At 43.7% G+C, this 24,937-nt stretch overlaps 1 protein-coding gene across 1 annotated transcript; it reads right to left on the bottom strand.

The window, feature by feature from the left end:
- Positions 1-501: 501 nt before the first annotated feature.
- Positions 502-24,772, bottom strand: FNTB (farnesyltransferase, CAAX box, subunit beta). Its single transcript, XM_020806012.3, has 12 exons — positions 24,548-24,772; positions 18,418-18,482; positions 17,350-17,422; positions 14,062-14,153; positions 11,284-11,430; positions 9,925-10,008; positions 9,192-9,278; positions 8,893-9,022; positions 6,527-6,659; positions 5,215-5,326; positions 4,072-4,186; positions 502-1,463 (listed from the first exon to the last, which is right to left on the bottom strand). The coding sequence occupies exons 1-12, from the start codon at positions 24,671-24,673 to the stop codon at positions 1,353-1,355; spliced, it is 1,275 nt and encodes a 424-aa protein (XP_020661671.3). The 5' UTR covers positions 24,674-24,772; the 3' UTR covers positions 502-1,352.
- Between the last annotated feature and the right edge of the window lie 165 nt (positions 24,773-24,937).

Here is a 24,937-nt window from a genome sequence, read left to right as displayed (position 1 = left end):
ACAGCAACATAAAAATAAGGATATCCATTAATCGCCAAAGGCCTCTCATACAGCCGTTGAGCTGCTATCCATGTACAGTACTGTATAGGAACTAACCAATCTGAAGAATTATCACTGGGTGAATTTGGTGAACTTCCTTTTGGAGATGGACTTTGAATCTTTTGTAGATCTATTTTCAAATAGGCACCAAGAAACACAGGTAGAAAAAGCACAGGACAGTCCAACTTGGACAGCGTCACTCAGAACAATGGTAAGAGCTCTTATTGCTGAATAATTCGTTATTACTCAGGGTTCATTTTCATTTTAAGCATGGCTAATACATTCAGTTACACAGGCTTCCACCTGTATTACACAATCTTAGAATACTAGTGAGACAAAAATGTGATTTTTTTTTCTGAATGGGTGGACCAGTACCAAACTGTTTTCTTGTCATCCTCATAAATTAAAAATTTGGAACACATTTAGACTGAAGAATGTTATGAACTAGCACAACTGAGCAAGTAATAGGAAAGGAATTAGTATATTATTTTAATAAAATGCACAAACATAATACATGGTCAATTCCACACTTGGGCAAGCAAATAGTACCAATCAGCAAGAGAAAGAGTTTTACATAGGTCTGGGCCACCTGTCTCATTTTTCTTGACACAGAAGAGATTGTTCCTCTTCACTTTACATAATGGAAGAGCTTTTCATGGGGGGCTGTTCAGGAACTCCCCAAAAAGCATTCCAGCTGCTGATGCACAGCTGTTTAGTGTGGATATGCACGCTGTTCTCCGCCTAGTTTATCTTTTCAGACATGCTGATTTTGCACACACTTCACTTTATATGCTTGATTCCTACCTTCAAGTACTTAAACTACATTGGGAGTATGAATGGACAAAACCAACATTGCCTGTAAAGGCAGAGGGAGAATCACATATTGCCCTTTGATCAGGCTGGTATGCACTTGGTTAGGAAGCTGCCCTTCTAAGATGCTTAGCATAGTGCAAATGAAACCACACAACTGATCTGCCAGACGCCAAAGATGTCAACATGCCACACTGTTCCAAACCCAAACTGCTCCTCTGAGGGGGCTTCTGGCATGACTGAGCAGACAGCATGTCAAACCATCTGCCACCTCAAAAGCAATTTGCTGTTAGGTCCTGAAAAACCTGACAGATTTTTGGTAGGGCTAGGAGAGCTCTTTCAAAAGACACAAAGAACGTTGAATCCAGTCTCAAGGAAAGAAAAACAAACAAACCAAAGTCAGCTCCACGGCTGGGAGCCCCACACTGGTCAATGTGCAGCACCACAGGTTGAATGGCCGGGATGCAGCCCTGCATAGTGTCTACAATGGCAGTGGCTCTGTCTCAGTTAGCCGCGGTCTCCTCTGTGGTGCTTGGAACTGGCTTCTTCAAGAAGTACATCACAGCTTGCACCACTTTGTCAGGGGAGATGTTGTAGACGGGATGCGTAGGCTGCTGTTTGGGAGAAAGTATAACACAGTGGGAATCAAAGCCGGGACTCTGTCTGCCCTCCCCAGTTCTGTAGCAAAAGAAGCCAAACCTTGAGAAGTTCTGAAAACCAATGCGTTCTATATGCACATTCCACTTCTGCTAGATATGATGTACACAGATTTCACACACCCCCTGCAAAATTCCTGACCACTAGAAGTTTTATTTCTTAGTTATATCCCAGTGAACTCAAAACGGTGCATATGGCTCTCCTCCTCATTTTAACCTCAAAAACCTCAATGGGGACTAAGAAGTGCTGAAAGTCACCATGGGCTTATTCAGCTGGGCTCTTGGCTTTGATTGTGCCAGGCTTTATCCATGGATTTTCAAGCTCAGCTTCTTGTCCTTGAGCAACTGCCAGAACTCCAGTCTCAGGGCTGGATTCCTTTCCTGCTGTGTTATAACATCTGTTCATTTGAACAGGTAAGATAGGCAAGCAAGCACCAAACAAGACTACAGTACAAGGAACAGAAAACCACACCAACTTTCTTCCTGTCTTGCTCCCTCTGGTGGACAGGAAGGCTTCTTCCTCCTTGGCCTCTTAGTGTCCACCAACTTTTGGGGTCAGGAGAACAGACAAGAGTCATCTTCCAAAGGCCCTCCAAAACATGGAGTTAGCCTTGCAGAAGGTTTTCTGCGCACTTTTGTGGAAGAAAAGTATTAACTGCAGGGTAATGCTGGAACAACTTCCCAAGAGAATGGTTCCCTCTTATCAACAGGACTCTATACAGGTGGAACAACTCCATGTGAGATGAGTGAGGAATATATGAAGGAGAATTATATTCAGGGTTATATTCATAAGGGAAGAGCCTATATAGCATGGATATCTGTGGGTTGCCAAAGAGGGTGTAGGGTCATGGCTTGCTGAAAGCGGACAGAAATCATACCTGTTCTACCCGCTGCCTCGGCTTAAGAGCTCCCCACATAGCCATCTTTCTCTTTAGTACAGGGACAGCAAGCAAGTGGCCCTCCAGAGGTTGATGCACTGCAATTCCCTTGATCCTTCCCCAGTGATTAAGTCAGCTAGAGCTGGTAAAATGTGCAGTCTAAGAGCAGTCAGAGGGCCCCAAGTTCCCTAGTCCTGCTATCTACCCATTATTTACCCAAATTTCCCCAAACTAGAACAGACCCCTTGCACTGATCTGTTGCAACTACCATAAACAAAGGCTTCCCTCTTCCCACTGCTACCTTCCTGCTTACTATTTCCTAGATTGCTATGAAATGAAGCATACATTACAACTGCATGGATTTCTCATGAGTCAAACCAACAAGGTAGATTTCTTTGCCCCGAGAGGCAAGGTTGCCAACCACCCGATGAAAACCTCCTTGTTTAAGCAGATTTTATGAAATGGGAAAATTATCTTCCACATTTGTCTGTTTCTGTTATGGACTTTGGCATTTTATCACTTTTTAGTGCTTGGTTTTAATTGTCATTAGCCATCTTGAGTGTGTAAGCTCTAAAAGGCAGTGTGCTAATGCTGGTATCGGTTCATTACATTTTTTGAAAACTACATTAATTGCAAAGTTTATTCTTATTTAATGTGAATAGCATAGTTTCCATTTTGTTTCTTAAAAGGAAAATATTGATATTGTGTGGCATTTTCTCACAGCCACTTTGGGGATATATGCCAAATTCCTAGTATGCTTTATATTAATGAAATGACCTGAACGTTAACCAATCAAAGCAAAAGCAAAGCATGCTGCTTATATACTGCCCCATAACACAAGTCAATTATGCTGGCTACACATTGCCCCCCCCCCTCAGCGAACTGGGTACACATTTTACCAACTTCGGAAGGATGGAAGGCTGACTCAACCTTGAGCCGGCGACCTGGGATTGAATCCCAGGGTCACAGAGCACAGTTTTGGCTGCAGCGCAGCAGTTTAACCACTGCACCACGAGGCTCTAACCAACCAATGAGATCTGCGTAAATCTGACATGCCCTGATCATTTATTTATTTATTAGATTTTTCTCCCGCCCATCTAGACCAAGGGTCTACTCTATTAAGAGGGAGGGCTATGACGATGCAACAGAGGCAACAATTTTCAGGACTCTCACTCTCTGAGGACAAGCACTGCCCGCCTTCCTCAGCAGAAGGGGCAGCTCTCTCTGTGGGCTACCACCATGATTATGGTGGTAGCCCGAGTAGACATTGTCTAGAGGGGCGGGGTAAAAATCGAATAAATAAATAAATAAATTATGGGAGGGAAGAGAGGCGACTGTTGCCCCAGGAAAGCCTTCAGTGTCCCCATTTTACTTCCTTTGCCTTAGCACCAGCAGGACTGCATCAAGGCTGCCTGTTGCTGGTGCAGAGATCAAGTGAGCAAGTGCCACTGTGGTTACAAGATAAGAAGGCAGCTGAAGAGCATCCTCAAGAGCACCAGTTTTCTCTGTTCAAAGCATGTGTTCACAATTCACATGGAGGCAGGAGGAAGAGGAAAGATATTTAAAGTGAGATGAGTGTGGAGAGTCACGGTCAGTCCAAAAGCCGGACTTGCAGTGACGGAGGCACATCATCTCTGTCATATGCATACGTAGACCCAGACCTCTAGCTCCACCGGAGCACAACTTACCAGACGATTCTCCGGCACTCCTAGCACAACTTCATGAAGGAGGTCTCCACTGCCAAAGTGCTGTGCTACCGACAGCCCACTCAGGCAATAGCAGGTGTGATAAAAATCCCGTGACCTGAAGGCAGAAGTGCATACAATGGTGAGGCTAGCCAGGAACCAGGTGTGTGTGTGTGTGTAGACACACACATCCCTGCATGCACACAAGTTTATAATTCTCTTGGGAGCAACTTTTTTTTTTTAAAGACATGGATGGAACTGATTGAAAATTAAGAAACTGGAAGGAGTTTAACCAGAACTTTTTATCTGTGCACTGCTGAGAACCAGAGTGGCTTGCGTAGCTTCTCTCCATCCTACTTCTCATCCAAAACAAGACATGATTCCAAGCAAGTGGAAAAAGATCTGGAAGGCTTAGTACTAAAATTCAGCATTCCAAGCCTCTCAGATTAACAAAGTATATTCCATGTCCTCATAGTTGCAAAGGCGTTTATTCAAAATGGTTTATTATTTTCATATCCTGCCTTTCTTTTATAGTGAACTGCAAGATAGGCAGAAGGCACCCATAAAGCGGTTCCTGGTGAAATCTTAGATGCACGAGTTCTCAGTGGGGCTGCCAGGGGAGGGGTTTCATCTCCTGCAAACCTACCTATCCCTCCCTACTGCAAAGAGAAGAAATACGGTGGCAAAAATAGTGTCTATGCAGGTAGCAGAATTAAGCTTCTCTTGGCGTGAACGTTGGGTGATTCAGAGGTGCAAAACGGACCTGTTTCACTGCACAGCACCCACATCTGGATTCTGGCACCAGCTTCCCAACTCTTACAGTTCATCACAACCTTACCACCTCATAACACCTGCACTTTAAGATTTATAAGTGTAATCCCTCTCTGCTACATTCTTGCTGTCCAGGTGGAATCACTGAACAAAGCTTTCTAATCAGAAATAAAAACAAAGACTTCCTATGAAGAATTCTGTGCCGTTAGAACAGTGGTCCCCAACCTTTTCCCAGCCGCGGAATGGTTGGGGGGGGGTGGCACTTGCGGGGGGGGGCAGGAGATCTGTATCCATGGACTGGTCCTGCCTAGGCCACAGACCAGTGCTGGGTAGTGGATTGGGGGGTTGGGGACCCCTGTGTTAGAAGATACTCACTTGCCCGGTTTGTCCAAGAGGCCCCCTGCTGGACACTGGCAGCACAGCAGGATGTACTCTTGAAGTGCTTGCTGGTCGAACATCCAGTGTGTCATACTGAGAGCAGGGTCACCTGAAGGAAGGGGGCCCATGCAAAATGTTTAACAATTCCAACAGGAAGGCAAAGCATAGATATGCCAGTGTGAACATACAAAAGGGAAGACACCTCCTACATCAGCTTCACTGCTGGAATGCCTCCTTCCAACTCTTTCTTGCCTCTTCCCTCTTGGCAAGGGGGAGATTGCTGCCACCCACCTACTGCTTTTGTCTCCATAGCAGCCTTGCCTCTTCTTGCTCCTAGGCAGGGGACCTCTTTGGGCCAGTGAGAAAAGGAAAGACTGCTGCAAGGACAGGGAGAAAGCAGCAAGCAGCTGTTGGTGGAGAGGAGGTGTCCGAAAGAAGCGTCTCATCACCACATGTCTGTTGAGCTGGTCTGAATCGCACAGCAAAAGAAGCCTCTATGCCCCATGATTTAACGAACATCTTCCGCTAAGTCATCTCATAGATCAAATTACACTTCTCCAAAATGGGGTACAGTTCCAACTCTGAGGCCTGACTGTAAAAGATTATTGGGCATGTGCTCTAGGAGTGGCAGTAGGTTTAAGGCTGAACTACAGGAAAGGATGAAAATGGGTAAGGAAAAGGCAGTGGGGGAAGCCCGAGGGACAGAGTTTGTGCTGTCAAAGTGAATACGAGAACCCTGACCATACAAAGACATTCTCCCAGCAGGGCTATCTCTTCCATCTGCCTCAGACGACACAGCATGAGATGCCACAAATAGCCCCATCCGTAACAGATGCCTTGAGCACCGTTGAGTGGTGTGTCTTGAGAGGTTGCCTCTGCTGCTATGGCCCAGGTGCTCTCCCAGCGCACACCTCCCACAACGCCCAATCACCGAGGAACCCAATCAGGCAGGTAGTGGGGGGCTGGCCAGCTAAGTGGAAAAACAACAAGCTTGCTCTGAAAGGAACCAGAAGGGGCAATAATCCAGGGGAGGAGCAAGGAAGGGAAGCTGCCTCAGACAGCAGGGCGGCTAAAGTCACTGGTACCTTCTAATTGTTCTGTTAGTTTGAAGCCTCTGACAGGCTAATTTCATTGGGCGCTCTCTGGTTCTGCAATACATTCCGAAGGGGCAATACTCATTCATTTTCACAATAACAGAGATTATGAAAAGCCCTGCGTGATGCCAAGCTCCTGCACATTTATCATCTTTGGGAAAGAACTGGCTGCTGTCCTCAGGAAGCAGAAAGGAGCTTGTGACGTTCAGACTCACCTTTGGCATGCAATGCTCGATGCAGAAGAGGCAGCAGACCAGCCTGCCAGAAGGAGTAGCAGCCATCGACCAGCTTGTTACAACGTCCCTGAAACCCACCTTCAAAACGCATCTGGCGGCTCGTAACCCAGTGCTGGCAAGGAGAGAAAGCCATCACTGTTACGGCTCAACACAGTCATAGCAACTGCTACAAAAGCTGAGGGAAGGGGAAGCACAAAGCCTGCTGCACCCTACGCTACTACAGGCAGTGGATGCACCTTAGAAAGTTGCAAGGTAAATGTGTCATTGAGTATTTGGGAATACCACAGTACATCTCTCTCCTTCACATTTAAGGTGTTCATTGTAACCTGTTATAGTGTAATCACGCTGCCAATTAAACTGTGAAGGGGTAATGATTCTAGGGCAGGGGTCAGGGAACTTTTTTACCTTTTACCCCCCCCCATTGACACTGACGCCCCTTGGCTCTTGGCGTCCACGGCCGACCCCTGCCCCTCCTGCACTCGCCCAGCCACCGTCCAGGCAGCCAGTCTGGAGCTGCCACACCGCTGGGAAAGCGCATCCTTGGAGAGGGGAGGCGGGTGCCGCAGGGCCGGCAGGTCCACTGGCCATGAGCTCAGGGGAGGCGGGGTGGGAAGGGGGCCTCCTTGCCAGTGCACCGGGCAGGTGGGTGCAGGCAGGCAGGAGAGCCCCCGCCACGGCTCCGCCAGGCAAAGAGTCCAGCTGGACCGGTCTGTGGCCCTCCCCCCCCCACTTTGGAGGCGAGGAGGGCAGGTGGGTGCCCTGTGCAGTTCCTCGCCAGGGCTCGCTCTCCCCACAACGGAATGCCCGCCTACACACAGCATTGTCGGAAATAAAATGCCTGGGGGTAAAATGCCTGCAGCGACCATCCCCATTACCCCCAGGATTTTCATTTTTACCCCATTTGGGGTAATTTACCCCTGTTCCCTGACCACTTTTCTAGAGAAAGTAAAAATAAGGCAGTCAGACAGCCAATATATATCGAATTAAAATTAGGTTGATAATCTCTACAAAAGCTGAATTTGAGAAGCTGATAGACTGGCAGAACAAAAAATTAAGAGTAAAGGGATGCCCAGGAAGTTGCAAAAATAAGGTGTCTTTTTAAAAAAAAATGTCATTTTAGAAGAGGTAGCCGTGTGAACTCTGTGCTAACGTGTCAGGCCAAAACAAAAGAAAAATAAAAAGTAAAGAAGACAAAAAATGCTGTGGCATCTTAAAGACTAGCTGCTATATTTTAATGGGAACTTTCATGGACCAAGTCCACTTGTTTTTGATTTTTCTTTTGTTTTGACCTGATATTTTTTAAAAAGATAAATACAGGTGTGTGTTTTTCGTGTGTGTGTTGTTTTGTTTTTGTTTTCTGCTTATCCTCTGCAAGCTCTGTTAAGCCATAATATTTCAAATATTTTTACAATACAATGCAATATTTTAAATCAATATTTTAAATCAGTAATGGGCTGGATGAAGTTCTAAATTTGTGAAAAATGAAGATAAATAGGTTGTATATATTTTTCCATGAATCAAGAACAAGAACATGATTACTGTATTTGCCGGTGTATAAGATGACTTTTTAGGCCCAAAAATGCCTCCAAGGGGGGGGGGGGTCATCTTATACGCCAGGTGCACTTCAGTTGGGCCAGGAAGGAGCTGCCACCATTAAGTGAGTGACGCGGGGCCACGCCGGCCAGGGAGGAAGGCAGGAGGGCAGACAGGCGGTCAGTCCGGACAGAGGGAGGGAAGCAGAGCCGGCCATGCCTGAGTGGCCAGAGCCTGTCCCCGGGCTGCCTGCCGCCCAGCGCCGCTGAGCCAGCTGCCCGCTCGCCCGCCGGCCGCTGGAGAGCCACTTCCACTCCTCCTCCTCCTCCACTGCCGCCGCCCGCCCAGCCGCTTCCCCTCCTCCTCGCTGGCCATGAACTTCCAGGGCGGGCCTGGGCAGAGCCCTGGGCAGCCGCCACCGGCACCACAGCAGAGCGGTCCGCTCTATATTTTGAGTGTAAATGTTGGGGGTCGTCTTATGTGCCCAGTCATCTTGTACGCCAGCAAATACGGTAAGTATACGTTGCATAAATGCAGAGAGAGAGATTTTAAGTAGCACTAAGCTTTGGGTAATAAGGAAGGAAAAACTAAAAATGAAAGCAAGTACTGCTTTTTAAAGTGGATGTAAAGAAGGTAAACACAAATAAGAGAAGAGCTGAGAATTTCCTTCCTCCTTAAAAGAAATTTAACGGGCTCCTAAGGAACAAAAACATTTTAGTGTGCTGATGATACAATGCCTCTTTCTGAAATGTAGAAATACAGAGACAACAACACATAGAGAAGACAAGCAAAGGTGACCAACGGTTACTTACCAACAAACTTTTCAAATTTAAGGTGTGTTCGCTTTTCAGAATAACCAGGGCTGCCAGTCCACAGAAGGTGTATCCTCCATGAGCCTCCATGCCAGGGACACCACCAATTCCACCCTCCCAGTTCTGACATCTAATTCAAAACAAAACAAACCATATTAACAGGATATGTATTCTTGCCCCCAAGGTAACAGTATGAGAAACATCTTGTTCTTCTAACAAGTTCTTAGTGCTGACATATTACCACCATCCACGCTGGCAATACAACGAGCACTAGGTTTCTAAGACAAAGATGTCCTTACCTTGCTATCCACTCTGCTGTCCTTTCAAAAAGAGTTGGTGTAACAATGTTGGTGAGTGAAGCCACCGATGCAGCACAATATGCACTCCTGAGATTTAAATAAAAACCTATTCAGAATCCATAGATGACTGAAGAACACGTGATTTACTGCTATTGAAAGGTGAGGAACCCAATAATATTAAACTGTACTCTCTGTAACACAGACATGGCTGTAGATAGGTTACATGGACAAATACTTTGAAGCTGAGTTCTTGCACACTCATAATTACAAAGAAATACTGGTAGAGGTTATTAAAATTGTTGGTTGAGGTAGTATTTCCACAATATTATTTCATGTTTTTGGGCATCCAGAGAAGATCTGGGCAGTGGAAAGGCCCAAAAATAATATTGATCCTTGAATGTGAGCCAGAGCCAAATTTCTTGGTTTTGTCACAGAAGTCCAGATGGCTAGGGTGAGAAGCCCTTGCTTTTTTCAACAGATGGGTTTTCTCTTGCCAACAAAACTCTGACCATGTGTGCCATACTTCTCCCATACAAACATCTAATTTCTTCAAATTTCCTGCCTGCTTGAGAAGGGAGCTGGGAATATTCAACTTTAGTCATTCAGCAGTCAGAAGCACATTATGACTTTCTAACACACTAGAAGCCAGAAGCTGCTGTATGAATCTTGCAACAATCAAGAGCTACTGTATATTGCCTTAAGTGAGAGAAACACCTGGTTATTCCCAGCATACCTGACATCCACTTCTCCTCCTATGTGCATGATGAAGGAGCCATCAGGTTGCTTCAGGGAATACAAATACTCCAGAAGCTTCTCCCTGAAAACCAAGATCAAGAACTTCACAGTGAAAATTTATCCTTATTAGGGGAAACGAAAGATCCAACCAAACAAAAGACACCAGAACAAAACAAAACAAACAAACAAACAAAAAAGAGTAGAAGAGGTTTCAGGATCTTGTAGTCCAAGAATGTGCAGATGTCATACTTATTGGCTGAAATCCTGTTGCACAGCTTTATAAGGATGATGACATCATCAGATGCAACTGTTTTTTGAAAATTAAAATTTTCTGATTCTCCTCTCTTATTTCAGAAAATGTTTGATTTAGGAAAAAATTAAAATTGCTGATGATGTTATGAGACTCATATGGAATAAAGTTGCACAACAGGATTCTAGCTGCTTGAATCTACTTTTTTTTTACCAGTGCCTACCATCCCAAGCTAGGTGCAAAAGACAAGGACAAGGTGTCTCTGGATGTATTTTCAGATTACAAATATGTTTTCAGGCCATATCTCATAACTCTCAGCTTTTTCCCACAACTAACTTAGAACTGCTTACCACTAAGCTTTCTTCATTTCAGAAGCCCAACTTAAGCATGAAAAACCACTTTATTATTGCTATTGTTATACAACTGGGAGTTGGAAGCCTTCAGAGGTATAGCAAATTAGCCAGACATCTTCCAAGGAATCCCAATCTGCCTTCTGCCCATCTCAGCCTACGTCAAAAGCATTTTCAGCATCAAAGGTTTATAAATCTCTCAAAATACAACAAGATAATCCAGGAAAACGTCAATCTCTTCTTCGGTCCTTATTTCAGCCTATAGGAACACAGGAAGCAATTTTAGTCTGAGTCTGTCCATGGCTAAAATCCTGTTAATTTACACTGGCATAGGGGAAATGATGTCACCACAGGGGCTGATTGTCATTCATTACAGTCCCTCCTGTGATGACTTATGCAATTCTTCGTACACAAGTTCTGTGTCTTTGCACACAAGTAGGGATGGTTTTTGTCAACTAAAAACTTCCTCCTGACATTCCATAACTTCCTGAGAATGGAAGGAATTACAGGGGAAACATGGGAGCCTCAGGACAGAACTAGGGGGTGTTTAATTTTCAAAACACCTGTCCCTTCTAATGACATTATCAGACTTTTGCAGGTGTAGCTACACCAACAGGATTGCAACCAGCATGTTAGTAACTAGCATTGCTTGTAATGTAACATGCTACTTTTGAGTCACGAGCAATGAAACAAATTACTTTCCGAACACTGTTACGAGAAAATACTACTTTTAATAAAATCCCATTTCCGGTTTTACCTGTTGATCACACTGTACGCCTCTTCAGTGCCAATAATGCAAAGAGCATTGACCGCTGCATAAGTGGGAGCAAGATGTGGGTGCTGGCCTGGGCCCCCTCCAAATCCTCCACTGGGGCTCTGACAATGGCTCAGGAACTGGCATACACTGGTTACAAAGGAAAGGTGAACAAAAGGTTAGTTTTAAACAAGCAGCAAGCATCAACTCTTGGTTTCGTTTCAGTATTGTTTCTGCTCTTTCCATCACCCCAAAAATGCATACAGATTTTCACAGCTGAGAGCCATTCTTTTAGAGCCTCTGGAAGAGCCAAAAAGAGCAAACTGACTGAAAACACTGTAGGTGGGAAAACTTGTGCAGATCAGCAGTCATATGATTTAACTCCTTAGCATGCTAAGAACTGATGTTTGAGTTTCCTTAAGATCCACTTTGTTCCTGTTATAATTTCCTTTTGTGTTGTGTCTTTTGACTTTTTTTTTTTTAAAAAAAAAAGATCTGTAAGACACTCTGGGAATACTTTAGTCTGAAAAACAGGATATAAATGCTTTACTTAAATAAGCAATAAAGACTTTTCTATGCTTGTCACATTCTGCAACAGCAACAGCTCTTGGACGTAATTCAGCTGAACTCTGAAGTCTCCTGATGTTTCAAAGAAATCATGCACAGGCAGCCAACTCTATACATAGGACTTAAAAGGCTGAGTGGGGGAATCCTTTCAACATTAAGCACCAATAGTGCATTAAAGCCACAGTTCCTCTAAATGGATGGATGGATAGATGACTTTATTATGGTCAAGGACCAGCAAGCTCTAAATGAAGGAGAACAAGTTAGAAGATGAATCTTGGTATAATTGCCACACACTAGCATTGTTTGGATATAATATGACATGATGGCAATATGAACACAAGACCATAGGATACTGCCTGATACCTGCTGAAATCCTGTTCCATAATTTAAACTATGTAAGGTTGATGACGACACAGCCACAGCAATTTTTTTCAGAAATTAAAAAAAATCTTATTCTCCTGGGAATTGTCTGGAATCTACTGTGGGCCCTTGGATGGGGGGGGGGGCTTTTTAATTTCCAAAAATGGTCTCTGCTGGTAAAACAATCTCATGGTGGCTATCTTAGAAAATGAAAGACATTCCCCTCATCTTGCAGTCTCCAACAGCTTCCTGATGACACAAGGGATCCCCAAGAGAGCCTTGACCCCTTCAAGGGTGAATTGCATGTTTTTTAGCTCAGTGATTTAGGCACCTGGCCAAGCAGCCAGAGGTTGGGAGTTGGATTGTGCCTCTTTAAAACAGGGGCTGGACCTGATGAAACTTAGGGTCCCTTCCAGTTTTGTTGCTCTAAGATGATAATGATGATTTCTGAAAATGTTTCAATGCTGATAACTCCATCAGCCTTGCACAGCACATGTTTTAGCAACAGAATTTTAAACACTGAGTCAAAGCCTACATCCTCCAAGCCCAGTTATCATCAACTCTGACCGGCAGTGACTCACCAGAGATTCAGACAAGAGTTCTTTCTGAGCCTCGCCTAAATATCATTGGCACACACTGGTGGCCTCACATCCAGAGGACTAACCAGACCTGATCCTCTTTTGTTTTGAATGTCAAATTAAACTAGGTGTGTCCACAGTGGTATGGCATTTAGAAGCAATTTTAAATCTTGTTGTTGTTTTTCCTATGAAACCTTTGCCCCACAAAGTCTTACTCTGTGGCCTCAGCAGGGCATGGAGGCAGTCACGGGTTCATGAAGGTTATGCCAGCACAGCAAAATCTCTGGCAAAACTTGGGAGGACAGCTCTGGAAGTGAACTGCCTGACCGGTGTCTAAGGACTAGTACTGAAACGACTGTCAACAGAAGAGTTGAAAGCAGGTGGTGAATGGGCCATAGCAGCCACACATAGAACAGCTGCAGTATGCATTGGTAGAGAGACTGATGAAAGCACAAATCTTTCAGATGTTCAAGGGCAGGAAACAACAATCCCACCATCATCTCTTGCTAGGCACAGTTCTCCCTCCCCCCACCCACACCCCATTTATTAATGTTGCCCTGTGAAGAACTGGTTAAAGAGCAATGAATTAAAGTAAATTATGAACACAAGAAGACAATGGGAAAAAAGAATGGATTTCTTTTTCCAAGGGGGTGAGATAAAGCTCTACCCACTATCCTCTATGCTGATCACAAGATGTACAAAAAGCTTCCACTCTAGAAGAAACTATTGAGAGGTTATTGTTAGAGTGAGACAAACAAGACAATGAGCTCTTATGTCCTTTAAAAAAATGCTAATGCATCATGCAGAGACACTGGGGGGGTTAGCTCAGAGAACCATACAGTATGCTTAAGATAATGCAGACTCTTGGGAGTCATTTTCTACTGTAATTTGTTAGTTAAAAAGTGAAGTAGCAAATAATTTCACACAATGTTTAGTACAGTACTTATTTCTGTTATGCTGAGTTCTGATTTTATCTTCAGTTGTCTACAGATAGGCAGCTTTACTAAATACACTGTTAACAAAACAGAGAGCTATAAAGACACAGAACTCAAAGCCCATGGTCTTGTTTTTTTGAAACAAATTTTGAATCTTCATCAGAGATTGTCTGCATATTTTTCAAATTCCTCCCAACCTTTAAAAAAAAAAAGGAAAGAACCCCAAGGCTTGAAGGGATCACATTCTGTTCTGTTACTTCAGATTATGATATTTTGCAATGGTTGGAATAAACCCCGATGTGTTCTCTGGGAAGAGAGTCCAAGGATAAAACAGAGCTTACTCGGAAGCTACGGACTCTGGGATGGGCTCTTCAAGCAGCTCCAAACTGTGTAGGATCCAGTAGCACAACCATGGGCGGCTGGCATCCAGACACTATAAAAGAAGAAACAGGAGATGTTCAAATCCATGCCTGTCAAAGCTGTTAAGGATGGACGCATTTCTTACACAATGGCAGCAGGAGAATGCAAAAGACTATACTGTGACAAAGACTAACCGGAGTAAAATTAAAGTCTAGGAGACTGGATATACATTTGTGAAAGGATTTGCTGTAACACTAAAAACAAAATAATAGACAAAACAAAACATGCGGTAATAATTTCTCAGAGTTTTGAACTTCAATGATGTAAATCTTAAAATTGATTGCCTACAGGGGGCACAAGTTTAACAAGGCTAGTGTGAGGGGATCACTATTAGTGACTTGGGTGGGCTGTCTGCCCTAGCCTCAGACACACACACATGCACACACACATCCCGAGAAGAGCAGGTGCTCCAAGGTCTGAAGGAGAGAGGGAGGAGGGAAGTGCAGGGGTCTAAAGGGAGAGAAGTGATGAACAGCACCCGAGAGCCCAAGAGGCAGGCCCAGAAGGGGGATTAAAAGAAGGTGAGGAGGAAGGCGAGGGTGTTTCTTCGAGATCAGGGACACCTGGCGAGGCATCAGGAAACACCTGGGGCTCAGCGTCCGAGGAGCTGGAGCACATCCTTTGTGTTGAGGTGGAGCAGACCTGGGAGCCAAACAAGGATCTCTGGTAGGAATCCTTGGGGGGGGGTTCTCAGTGTTCAGAGGCAGAAGTTGCCGGTGAGGGACTGCATCCACTCCAGCTCCAGTGTGCTGGTGTCGAGAGGTAGGGACCAGAAAGAGAGGCAGCACTTTCACCAGGAGGAGGCAATTCAAAGCATGAGAGGACAACCCTCGCTTACAGCCAGCCATCAATACTGACCCTCATTGAAAGACCCCAAGTCTGATCCCAAACTAAGCTTATTTATTATCAAGACTTCACTGGCCTCAGCGATGGAAACTGAAGCCAGTGCTGAAATGACTGCAGTCAAGAGAGAAGTGCCAGGAACTGAGTCCCCTGGGATGTGGGAGGGGAGTGATGAGGGACCTCTGTTAAAAGATCCTCATATGACTTAACCAGCAGCCTGGAGCTAATAGATTGATTTGGTTAACAGAGACAGCCTTTTTAAAATACTTTCCAAGATTGGATGTCCACCTTGACTCCTTAACATCATCAGGTCATTTCATGAGGAAATTAAGGGCACTGTAGTTTTTAATGGCTCAACATCAGATCCCTTTGACATTCAAAGCACAGTGAAACAGGGCTGTGTCCTCACGCTGACCCTGTTTGGGATCTTTTTTGCTATCATGCTGAAGCACGCCTTTGGAACTGCAACAGAAGGTGTTTATCTCTGGACTAGATCAGATGGAAAGCTCTTTAATCTCTCTAGACTGAGAGCAAAGATCAAAGTCCAGCTGAAATGCATGCGGGACTTCCTCTTTGCCGATGATGCAGCTGTTGTTGCCCACTTTGCTGAAGACCCCAATAACTCATGAATCATTTAAGCAATGCCTGCCAAGACTTTGGACTAACAATCAGTCTGAAGAAAACACAAGTCATGGGCCAGGTCGTGGACTTACCTCCCTCTATTACCATCTCTACACAAGAATTGGAGGTTGTTCATGTGTTTGTGAACCTTGGCTCAACGATCTCTGACACCCTCTTCCTAGATGTCAAGCTGGATAAACTCACTGGCAAAGCAGCTACCATGTTCTCTAGACTCAAAAAGAGTATGGACGATGACTTTTTTGCGATCGCTATTGCAATTGCAAATCGATGTTTCCTATGGGGGATTTTCGCTTGACGTTGATTAGGTCCTTGCTTCGCGAACCGTTTGTTCACAAAATGACGATTTTTCTGGCTCCACAAAATGGCACACACTTTTCCCTCCACTTTTTTTGGGGGGGAGTACGTCTTATGGAGCGAAAAATACGGTAATTTTTATTTTTTTCCATGTCGTTCCTCTACTGATACGTTTTCTTCCACTATTGTGTCTACCACTCCCCTCCATTTGTCTTCCATATTATGGTCATTGTTCTGTGTTGATCTTGCCACCTTTTCTAGTTTTTACCATTCCAGTTCTGAAAACACTTTACTCTGGATGATAAACCTTCTCTGGTCCATTAATCATTGTTCAGTTATATCACTACTTGGGTGTTTCCTTTTCCAAATTTGCATCATTCTTTTTTAAAAACCACCGGCTGTTGGGTTTGCTTTGTAGTAACATTTCATAATTTCTTGATTTTTGGTAAGAATCCAAGTTTTGCGTTTACATACGTTTTTCCAGTAGCTTTGCAGCAGTGTGTCTTGGTTCCTCAACAGGGTCTGCTGAGCCCTGTAGCCCATTTGTCACCAGATGCCCAGGGGCTATAGCATCTGACGCAGTCCTTGTTGACCCGGGCAACAACCAATCCAGTATGGGTTTCTGCTTATTTCATAAGAACATAAAAAGTGCCCTGCTGGATCAGGCCAAGGGCCCATCTAGTCCACCTTCCTGTATCTCACAGTGGCCCCATCAGAGGCCTCTGTAAGAACATGAGACAACTAGATCCCTGTCTCCTGATACCCCTCACCTGCATCTGGCATTTTGAAGTACCTTCCTTTTAAGCCTGGAGATTATATATCCCCATCATGGTTTGTAATCTGCAATGGACTTTTCCTCTAGGAATCTGTCCAATCCCCTTTTAAAGACCTTCAGGCCAGTTGCCTTCACCACATCCTGTGGCAAGGAGTTCTACAGACTAACAACATGCTGGGTAAAGAAATTTCTTTTGTCTATTCTCACTCTCCCTACACTCAATTGGAGCTCCTCCACCTCAACAAGACCTGTGCCCATGAAGTGGATGATGATGACAACGACGACGATGAAATAATTTTAATGGCCATATTGTGACTCAAAGTCCTGTAATACTTCTGTCTCAAGTCACTCATGGCTCCCCTTTCATCATCATGAGCCTATGTGGGAGACAGGAGAAGGATGTCTCCAATTACCATGAATTATCCATAAAGTCATACTGGCGGCTGTGATTTTTGACAGTTAGAGACTTTCTCTTCCTGTCTTGCAACACCCACAGTTTCTCAGCAATGAAAGGGATTATACAAGAGGCATGGGTGCCTTGAGATAAAAGCTGCCTCAGTTTAAGATCTCATCAGCCTTATATGGTGAAAGTTATACAAACAAGAGTTCAGCAGCTGGCACAACTGGGAAAAATAACAAACCCTGCAGGAATTACCTCATAAGCGTCTGTCAACTGCCTCAGTCCTCTCTTTAAGTAGTGGAAGTGTTTCTCCCGGTGCAAAACAAACCTGAAGAAGAGATCAAAAAGCATCATGAATTATTTAAATTATGTTCACCATGACCATTCAGCCAAATGAGAAAAAGAAAATTTCCTATCTGTTTGCTCTACTCCTGTCTTGTGTACCCACCTGGAAGGCTGATTGCAAGTGGAGCACTTCATAAGAAGTGCTCCACCATATTAGACCAAAGGCCCACCTAATCCGGTGCTCTGGTCAGCATCCAAAGATGGTTTTAGGCTCAGAGAATCACCTTATGCTAGTCTAAATCAAATGCTAAGTCCCACCTTTGACAGCCAAGTTTTCTGTGATATCAAAGACAGCTTTGGAAATCAGAATTAGCTATTTTTTTTTCTCTTTTACCCCTCCTTCCATCACTGACTCATGTTCAGCTTGTGATCTACTAAGACCTTTAGAACAGGTTCCTCATTTCAGGATAGTTTGGAAGACTTTAGTCTTTCGCTCCCTTCTAGACCTGACAGAGTTGCCGCACCTTCTACTTTGTCATTTGTACCAAACTGAAGCTTTCTTTCAAATGCAAAAAGCTGGTCCAGAACCCAGCCTGTATATCTATTATGCAGAAATTTAAAAGTTACTTTATTGTGGACTACAACTCTCAGAATCCCCCACCAGCCATGTTTTGGATTCTGAGGTTTTTAACCCAACTAGTAACTTACTAAAGTTCTGCCATGATGTGATGGAATTACTAGAACTCCACTTAGTATTCGGGATGTGCACATGCCACTACAGGCATATACAGTATAATGACGTTGGCTTGAATCTTAACATAAGCAAGCAAAAGAAAACACACAGAAAATCTCACCCCTACCCCCACTGCAACTGCCCATGTCCCCTCAAGATGCTCTGGAGAGCGATATGATTGTCCTAAACAATGTATAGATTCAGGGGTTCCACTGGATGCAGGAGTGACCCAAAACAAGTTCTTAAATAGTCTGTTCTTTCTAAACTGTGCGTGCAGCAAGTGTTTCATGGATGCAATGACTTACTGTGGGTCATGGTGGTTTGTCTTGTAAACATCAAAGACTTCTTGAACAATATCTTCTACTTTTGTCTGCAGAAACCAAAGGGACAAAGACAAATGGACCACATATTAGTTTTAGAACATTAAGACACAGAAGCAGACAACCTGGTAATTTTCAGATACTTTACATTCCTTACTACTGGCAATCTTGGACACAGCTGTTGGGAACTATGGTCCAAAACATCAAGAAGGCGTGACTTTATCTACCCCTGCCTAAGCACACCTGTCCCAAAGCAAGGACAAAATATTACACGTCATTTATTCTCTTCAGTGTACCTGTAATTTCCACAAACTTTTCATATGAAACAAGGGAAAAGCAGAGCACAAAAAAACCAAATACAGAAGGAAGAATTCCTTAAAAGGACTAAACTTTCTAGGGCTTCCTTGTCTTGTAGCTCATTTTAAGGTAGGGAATAAAGCTTTGATTGACACTTTTGTGATAGTCTGCCACTCTGCCTTTCTTTCTAGCATTTTCACACACTCTCCCTTATATGAGAAGTGCTCTCTTCATTAAAGGTCAGACAGCAAAGAGAGATAATGAGCAAATGTTTCCTCCTCACACAAGTCTCAGGCCTCCAGCAACAAAGCTCAAACCCAACCAGTAATGATCTTGACCGGAAGATAACTGTAATTTCAGCCACTTCAGCCTTAACAGCAAGAGACAGCAAGAGCAAATTAAATCAGGCTCAGGCCATGAATCCAAGACTTTCTTGAATACAGGGGAACAATTCTACCAACAGTGTGCATGATTGGCTTTTGTGTGTGCCTCTTTAGGGTCTCAGGGAAGATACTTGGCTTTCCTCCAGTTTCAGAGATTTCCCTCAATGATGTGGGTTCAAAGGCTGAATGTTGTATTGGGGAAACAGCCACATGCACTCAGCAATCAAGCTGATTTTGTATCAGTTATTTACTCTCTGCTTCAGTTACCCTACCAAGACAAAAGGCTGTCAAACACCAAACATTAGATATGCTTTGTAAACAAAACTAATTTTTCACTTTGTCTATCTAGACAACTGGGGCTTTAACTATTTCCTTCGCTAATACTTAGGTGATTCTTCCAGTGATTGTAAATAAATCCCAAACCTTGAGAGGGGAGGGAGTGGAAAATGTTTACCCTGTAAAGTTTTACATAACCAAAACAGCAAATGGAGTGTCACTGGCATTACTTCCTACTGCAACCTACACAGCCAAGGACCAGCCACAAAAACATCACCCCAAAAAACATCCACCAGTGGTAGTGGTGGGATTGACAGCCTCCACTGAAATCTTAAAATCCAGGGGGACTTATGTACAGTACGTACTTTGAATTGTCCTGTTTACCTGCAGCCATGGTCAGCATCATGCTTTAAATACATCTACAGGACTATCACCTTTCTTGTCTCCCTGTGCTTCATGGCAAGGACTTGCAGTTCTTCACATATAAGTGGTGCCCCGCATAGCGACGATAATCCATTCTGGATAAATCGTCGCTATCCAGATTCGTCACTATATGGGGCAAAAAAACCCATAGGAACGCATTAAACCCTGTTTAATGTGTTCCTATGGGGGGAAAACTCACCGTTCTGCGAAGATCCTCCATAGCGGTGGCCATTTTTGGTGCCTCTAAAGCGAGGCAACACAGCAGGCAGCTATTTTGGAACCGCCGGTCAGCTGTGCGAAAATGGGGCATTTGGGAGGATCGCGGTGGAGGGAACCCTCCCCCGCGGTCCTTCCAAAGTCACCGCTGGCATTTTTGCCCAGCTGAGCGGCGGTGGCTTCGGAAGCTCCCGCCGCTCAGCTGGGGGAAAATGCCGGCTAGGGCTTTGCGAGGACCGTGGGGGAGGGCTCCCCCGCGGTCCTCGCAAAGCCACCGCTGGCATTTTCGCCCAGCTGAGCGGCGATGGCTTCGGAAGGACCATGGGGGAACCCTCCCCCATGGTCCTTCCGAAGCCACCTCCGGCATTTTCGCTCAGCTGAGCGGTGGTGGCTTCGGAAGCTCCCGCCACTCAGCTGGGGGAAAATGCCGGCTAGGGCTTTGCGAGGACCACGGGGGAGGCCTCCCCCACGGTCCTTCCCAAGCCCCAGCCGGTCAGCTGGGGAAAATGGGGCTATGGGGAAAAATCGCAAAACGATTTTCCCCCATAGGCAACATCGCAATGTGATCGCAAAAGCCATTGCAAAAAAGCCATCGCTATGTGGATTCATCGTTAAACGGGGCGCCCGTTAAGCAAGGCACTACTGTAATGACCACAGACAACAATTTATCCAGTACAACTTTTACCACATATACTATTTAAACCACAAGTTGCCTTACACCATATCAGGTTAACTGTCCTCCTAGCTAATTAGCAATAAAAAATGATAAATCCAGATACCAGATAGAGGCCTTTCCTGTCCCTGCTTAATGCCATGAACTGATAAGAACTACATGCCCTGTTTTCCTACTACACTATGGCCCTTTTTGTTTTCAGACTTATAGTTCAAAAAACTTCCACAGAGAACAAATAAACATGGTATCACCACCAGGTCAACAGCTTTCAACAGCTAATTTTAAGTGTGCAACACATCATTAGAACACTATGGAGCAATATAATGAACAAAGCAAATGCAACAACTTAAATAAAAGTTAACTAAAGTCTCGCATTTATTAATTCCAGATGAGTGGCCAACACTCATCTGGAATTTTGTAAGTTTAGCTTTTGTAAGCTAAAATGGTGCATGCTAACCCATGAAAACTATACCACAGTAAATACATTGGCTCTTGTGTGTTCATTTATTAATGTAACCGAGAGGTCAGAACTTACGAATCAGCTATGCTTGTTTTTAAGAAAAAAAATTGGCACAAACAGTCTGAATGTAGGCTGCATGTACAGTACAAAAGCTACATTTACTGAGAAAGCAGATTCATTGTAAATACAACCACTAGCAGTCTTAAATTTTATTTACTTTCTTAAAGTAACTATTCACCACTTCTATTATTTTTTTTAAAATTATAAAACACTATAAAAATACAACAATATTAAATATCCTAATAGTTAAAATATTTTTAAATATTAAAGTCATGAGACTTTGTAAAACAAGGCTTAAAACAACATAATCAATTAATGGTTAGGAACAACCAGGGTAAACAAATAAGTTTCTGAAGAACTCAAAAAAAGAGATGTATATCTTTTTCTATTATGTCCAATGAATTGGACTTGTCCACAAAAGCTTGCATTAAAAAAAACATAAAGTTAGTCTTTAAGGTGCCAAATGTTTGTCTCTTTATTTTATTCTTTTATTTTTATTTTACTTTTATTTTGTTTTTACCCATAATCCAAAAAAAGAGCAGATGATGTGGGTGACTAATGCACTGCAGTAGGGGGAATCAAGGGTGAGAGCTACCACCAAGCAGGCCTGTCGCTATCATACACGGCACTGCTGGATGTGGCACCAAGGGATACCGTAGCTAAGCCTAGAGCTTAAAAACACAGAGATGGATCATACGTGAAAGCTTTGGAGATTAACAAGTTTTAGAATAATACAGTAATTACATGCTGTGAAGTTAGTTTTTAGTCATTGCGACCTTTCTCAGGGTTTTCTAGGTAGAAACTACAGTACTCAGAAGTGCTTTATCATTCCCTTCTTTCTGGGGGCAATCTGGAACATTGTATCTTGCTCAAAGCTACCTCTTCTTCCAGGAGACACGGTGGGCAATCGAACTCCCAGCTTCTGGCTCTGATATCTAACTCATTGAGCTATCTAGCCTGCTAAAGGTCCATTATCCAATAGAGCCTTGTAAATGTGCTGATTTCAAGAAACAATATTTCATCCATGGCTAAACTGTTATTTTATGCACTTGTGTCAGTTCTGTGGAGGGTTCCAATGATCTACTGCACGTTGCTCACCTGTGCCCGATACCTAAACTTGCAAGTCTCCTTGTTTTCCTCCTTTGACTCCCCACCCCGGATCCTGGGTACGTTACCAACTTCACTACAACAGAGGTGTGGAATTTTAGCAATTTCATATCCCAGCACCTCCATGACTATACCCCTGCTGGCCAAATGCAGATGGCAGACGTTTTGGAAAAACACCTCTGCTTCAAAACAAGGTGGAGGGGTGGTAGTGTCCACTTTGTCTTAAAAGAAAACTGTGATTGTTCCAGATCCTAAAATAGCCTCTTTCTACCTGGTCCTTTCCAGATACATTAGGCTACAATGTAGCACCTCCAATCACTATTTAAATGATATTTTGCAATTATTTTGTTATGACTATTATATCCAATTATATAATTAGTATTGTATATTCACTGTTATTTGCTTAAATACTGTCTTTTAATTGTTGTAAGCTACCTTGGGTCCATTTTAAGGAGAAAGGTACGTTTAAAATAGCGTAAATAAAAATATTTTAAAAATTGTAATTACCCGTTCCATTAATTAATAATTATAAAATACCGATACTATGAATGATTTTGCTGATTTAAATTATATTAATTTAGATTGCTCCTTCTGACTTGTAGCAGCAAGTGAGGTTCTTGCCGATTTTGAAATAATGTTCCATCTAATTAGGGAACCCTACCCTCCTTGCTTCTGTTTGTGTTCCTGTGCTTACTGTTAACTGAAAGGTATTTATTTTTTTAGGTATGGCTAGTTGTCATCTTACCTGGAGGCTGGATTTATCTCTGTAGCAATTTTATTTGGTCCTGCCCTGTGGGTTCCCTCACCAAATCTTGTCACAGAGTGGTAAAACCTTTCTCCCAGTAAGGGAAGAGAACAGTTTAAAGCTGCAATATGGTGTGCCAGTCTTCTAACAAACTGATGGCCATGGAAGCAGGTGAGCAAGCCTGTGAAGGAGGGATGGAGTCTTCTGTTCCACTGCGGACTCAGAAAAGAAATGCAGGAAGGGCACAGTTCGCCATTCCTCTTTCAGCAGTACTCAGTGGACTAGTATACGTACTAGAATACTGAATCTAGCCTTCCCTTCTTTGGATAACTTTATCAGGTGTGGCAATTTTTTCCTTTCAAATTTAAAAGCTGCAACAGGTTGAAAAATGAATGTTCATAGAACAACTGAATGACAGGATATCCATACAGGGAAACTGGTGTGAGATACAGAATTTTCATCCACAACCCCTTATCATCATCTATTTCCAGTTCAATATAGAAAACTATCGCCTCTTTGTCAGTATAATAATAATAATAATATCCTTTTATAATCTCACAGCCATATGTTTTGCTAAGGCAAAGGCTGTTTGTGTAAATGAAGGCAAATGTCCAAGTGGCATTTTCAATACAGTATACGGTAATAGACTAGTCTTCATCACACAAAAAGTGGCACGGTCTAGATAGACAGGCTAACTATAATAATGCCTGCAAACATAAACTAAATAAATACAGGTGTGACTAATGGTGATGAAGATGCACTGCTGAAAGTATTTTGAAATTCTATTCCCCAAACCACACCTCTTCGCATGTATAAAAAATTTCTGCACATCTTTTTTTTACCAGACAGCTGGTAAAGGGATCCCTGAGGACAGGCCAAATTTTGAAAAAGGGCCTAAATTCACAAAATGGAATGCTCTTCCCCAACTTTTTGAAACATCTCACTCAATGTTTTGTCTTTTCAAGATTGCAAAAGCTGATACACATTTTCCTGCCTTTTGGGTGGTCCTTATAAAAGCATTGTTCAAGTTTCTTGAACTCCAGCTGAAACAAAATTACTTTCTAGAGTAAGCAGATTGTTAACACAAAAGTAGGAGACAGGCAATTCCTATGATACATAACTGGAGAGTCAATTCTATATAAACCACTAGGTCTTAGATAAGTCTTCATAAATGACTTTCCAGCAGGAACTCCCACATTCGGTAGCCGAAATCAAATGAGCTGAAACACCACCTACGGAATGCAACTTATTTAAGAATAAACCAAACACAACGATAGCAACCACGCAAGCCAAACCCACTCAATGAGCCATGAGATTCCTAAGGTACCAAACACAATGGATATACAATGCGACAAGTGGCGTGTAACTCTCTGCCGAGACAAACCTACCGAACCCCAGAAATCATGAGCACGCGTTGCACGCCGGGACTTGTAGTCCCACTGTCAAGAGAAGCGGAAAGAAGCGGTCAGCCCCACCTGCTCAACCGAAGTGAGGGTCCGCACTCCATCATCCTGCAACCTCTCCCGACCGGCTTCCATGCCGCCTCCGCGAAGGTGGTGGCTTCCGTCGGTGCCTGGGTGGGTGGAAGCGGCTGCCGCCATGATCCCAGAGAGTCGCTCAATTCGCGCGACTGAGGGTGGCAGCCCGAGAAGCAGCGAGCGAAAGCCCGACTACGGCAGCTCGCGGCGGTCAAGAAAGTTCTGAACGTGCTGCTACGCTCCACTCGGGCTGAAATGAGCCGAGAAGCCTGGGTTGGCAGCGTTGATGGCTCATTACCACCCCCTCGTGGAGCCTCTCTTCACCTGTTTAACGTGCAGTAGCTTCTCCATTCTAGGTTGGCATCAAAAAGGGAGGTGGGATTTCTA

Source organism: Pogona vitticeps, chromosome 1, assembly GCF_051106095.1.
Source record: "Pogona vitticeps strain Pit_001003342236 chromosome 1, PviZW2.1, whole genome shotgun sequence".
Lineage (NCBI taxonomy): Eukaryota > Metazoa > Chordata > Lepidosauria > Squamata > Agamidae > Pogona > Pogona vitticeps.
The sequence above is the reverse complement of the archived record's forward strand: the minus strand, read 5'-3'. Positions and strand labels throughout refer to the sequence as shown.

Bases quoted from the DNA above. Each gene is read 5' to 3' on its own strand.
- FNTB (XM_020806012.3), bottom strand. From the start codon at position 24,673: ATGGCGGCAGCCGCTTCCACCCACCCAGGCACCGACGGAAGCCACCAC. The intron at 14,154-17,349 runs GTAATTCCTGCA...CTTCTTTTATAG, and splicing joins AGTTGACAGACGCTTATGAG to TGTCTGGATGCCAGCCGCCC. The intron at 5,327-6,526 runs GTGAGTCTGAAC...CCCTTCCTTCAG, and splicing joins TCGAGCATTGCATGCCAAAG to GTGACCCTGCTCTCAGTATG.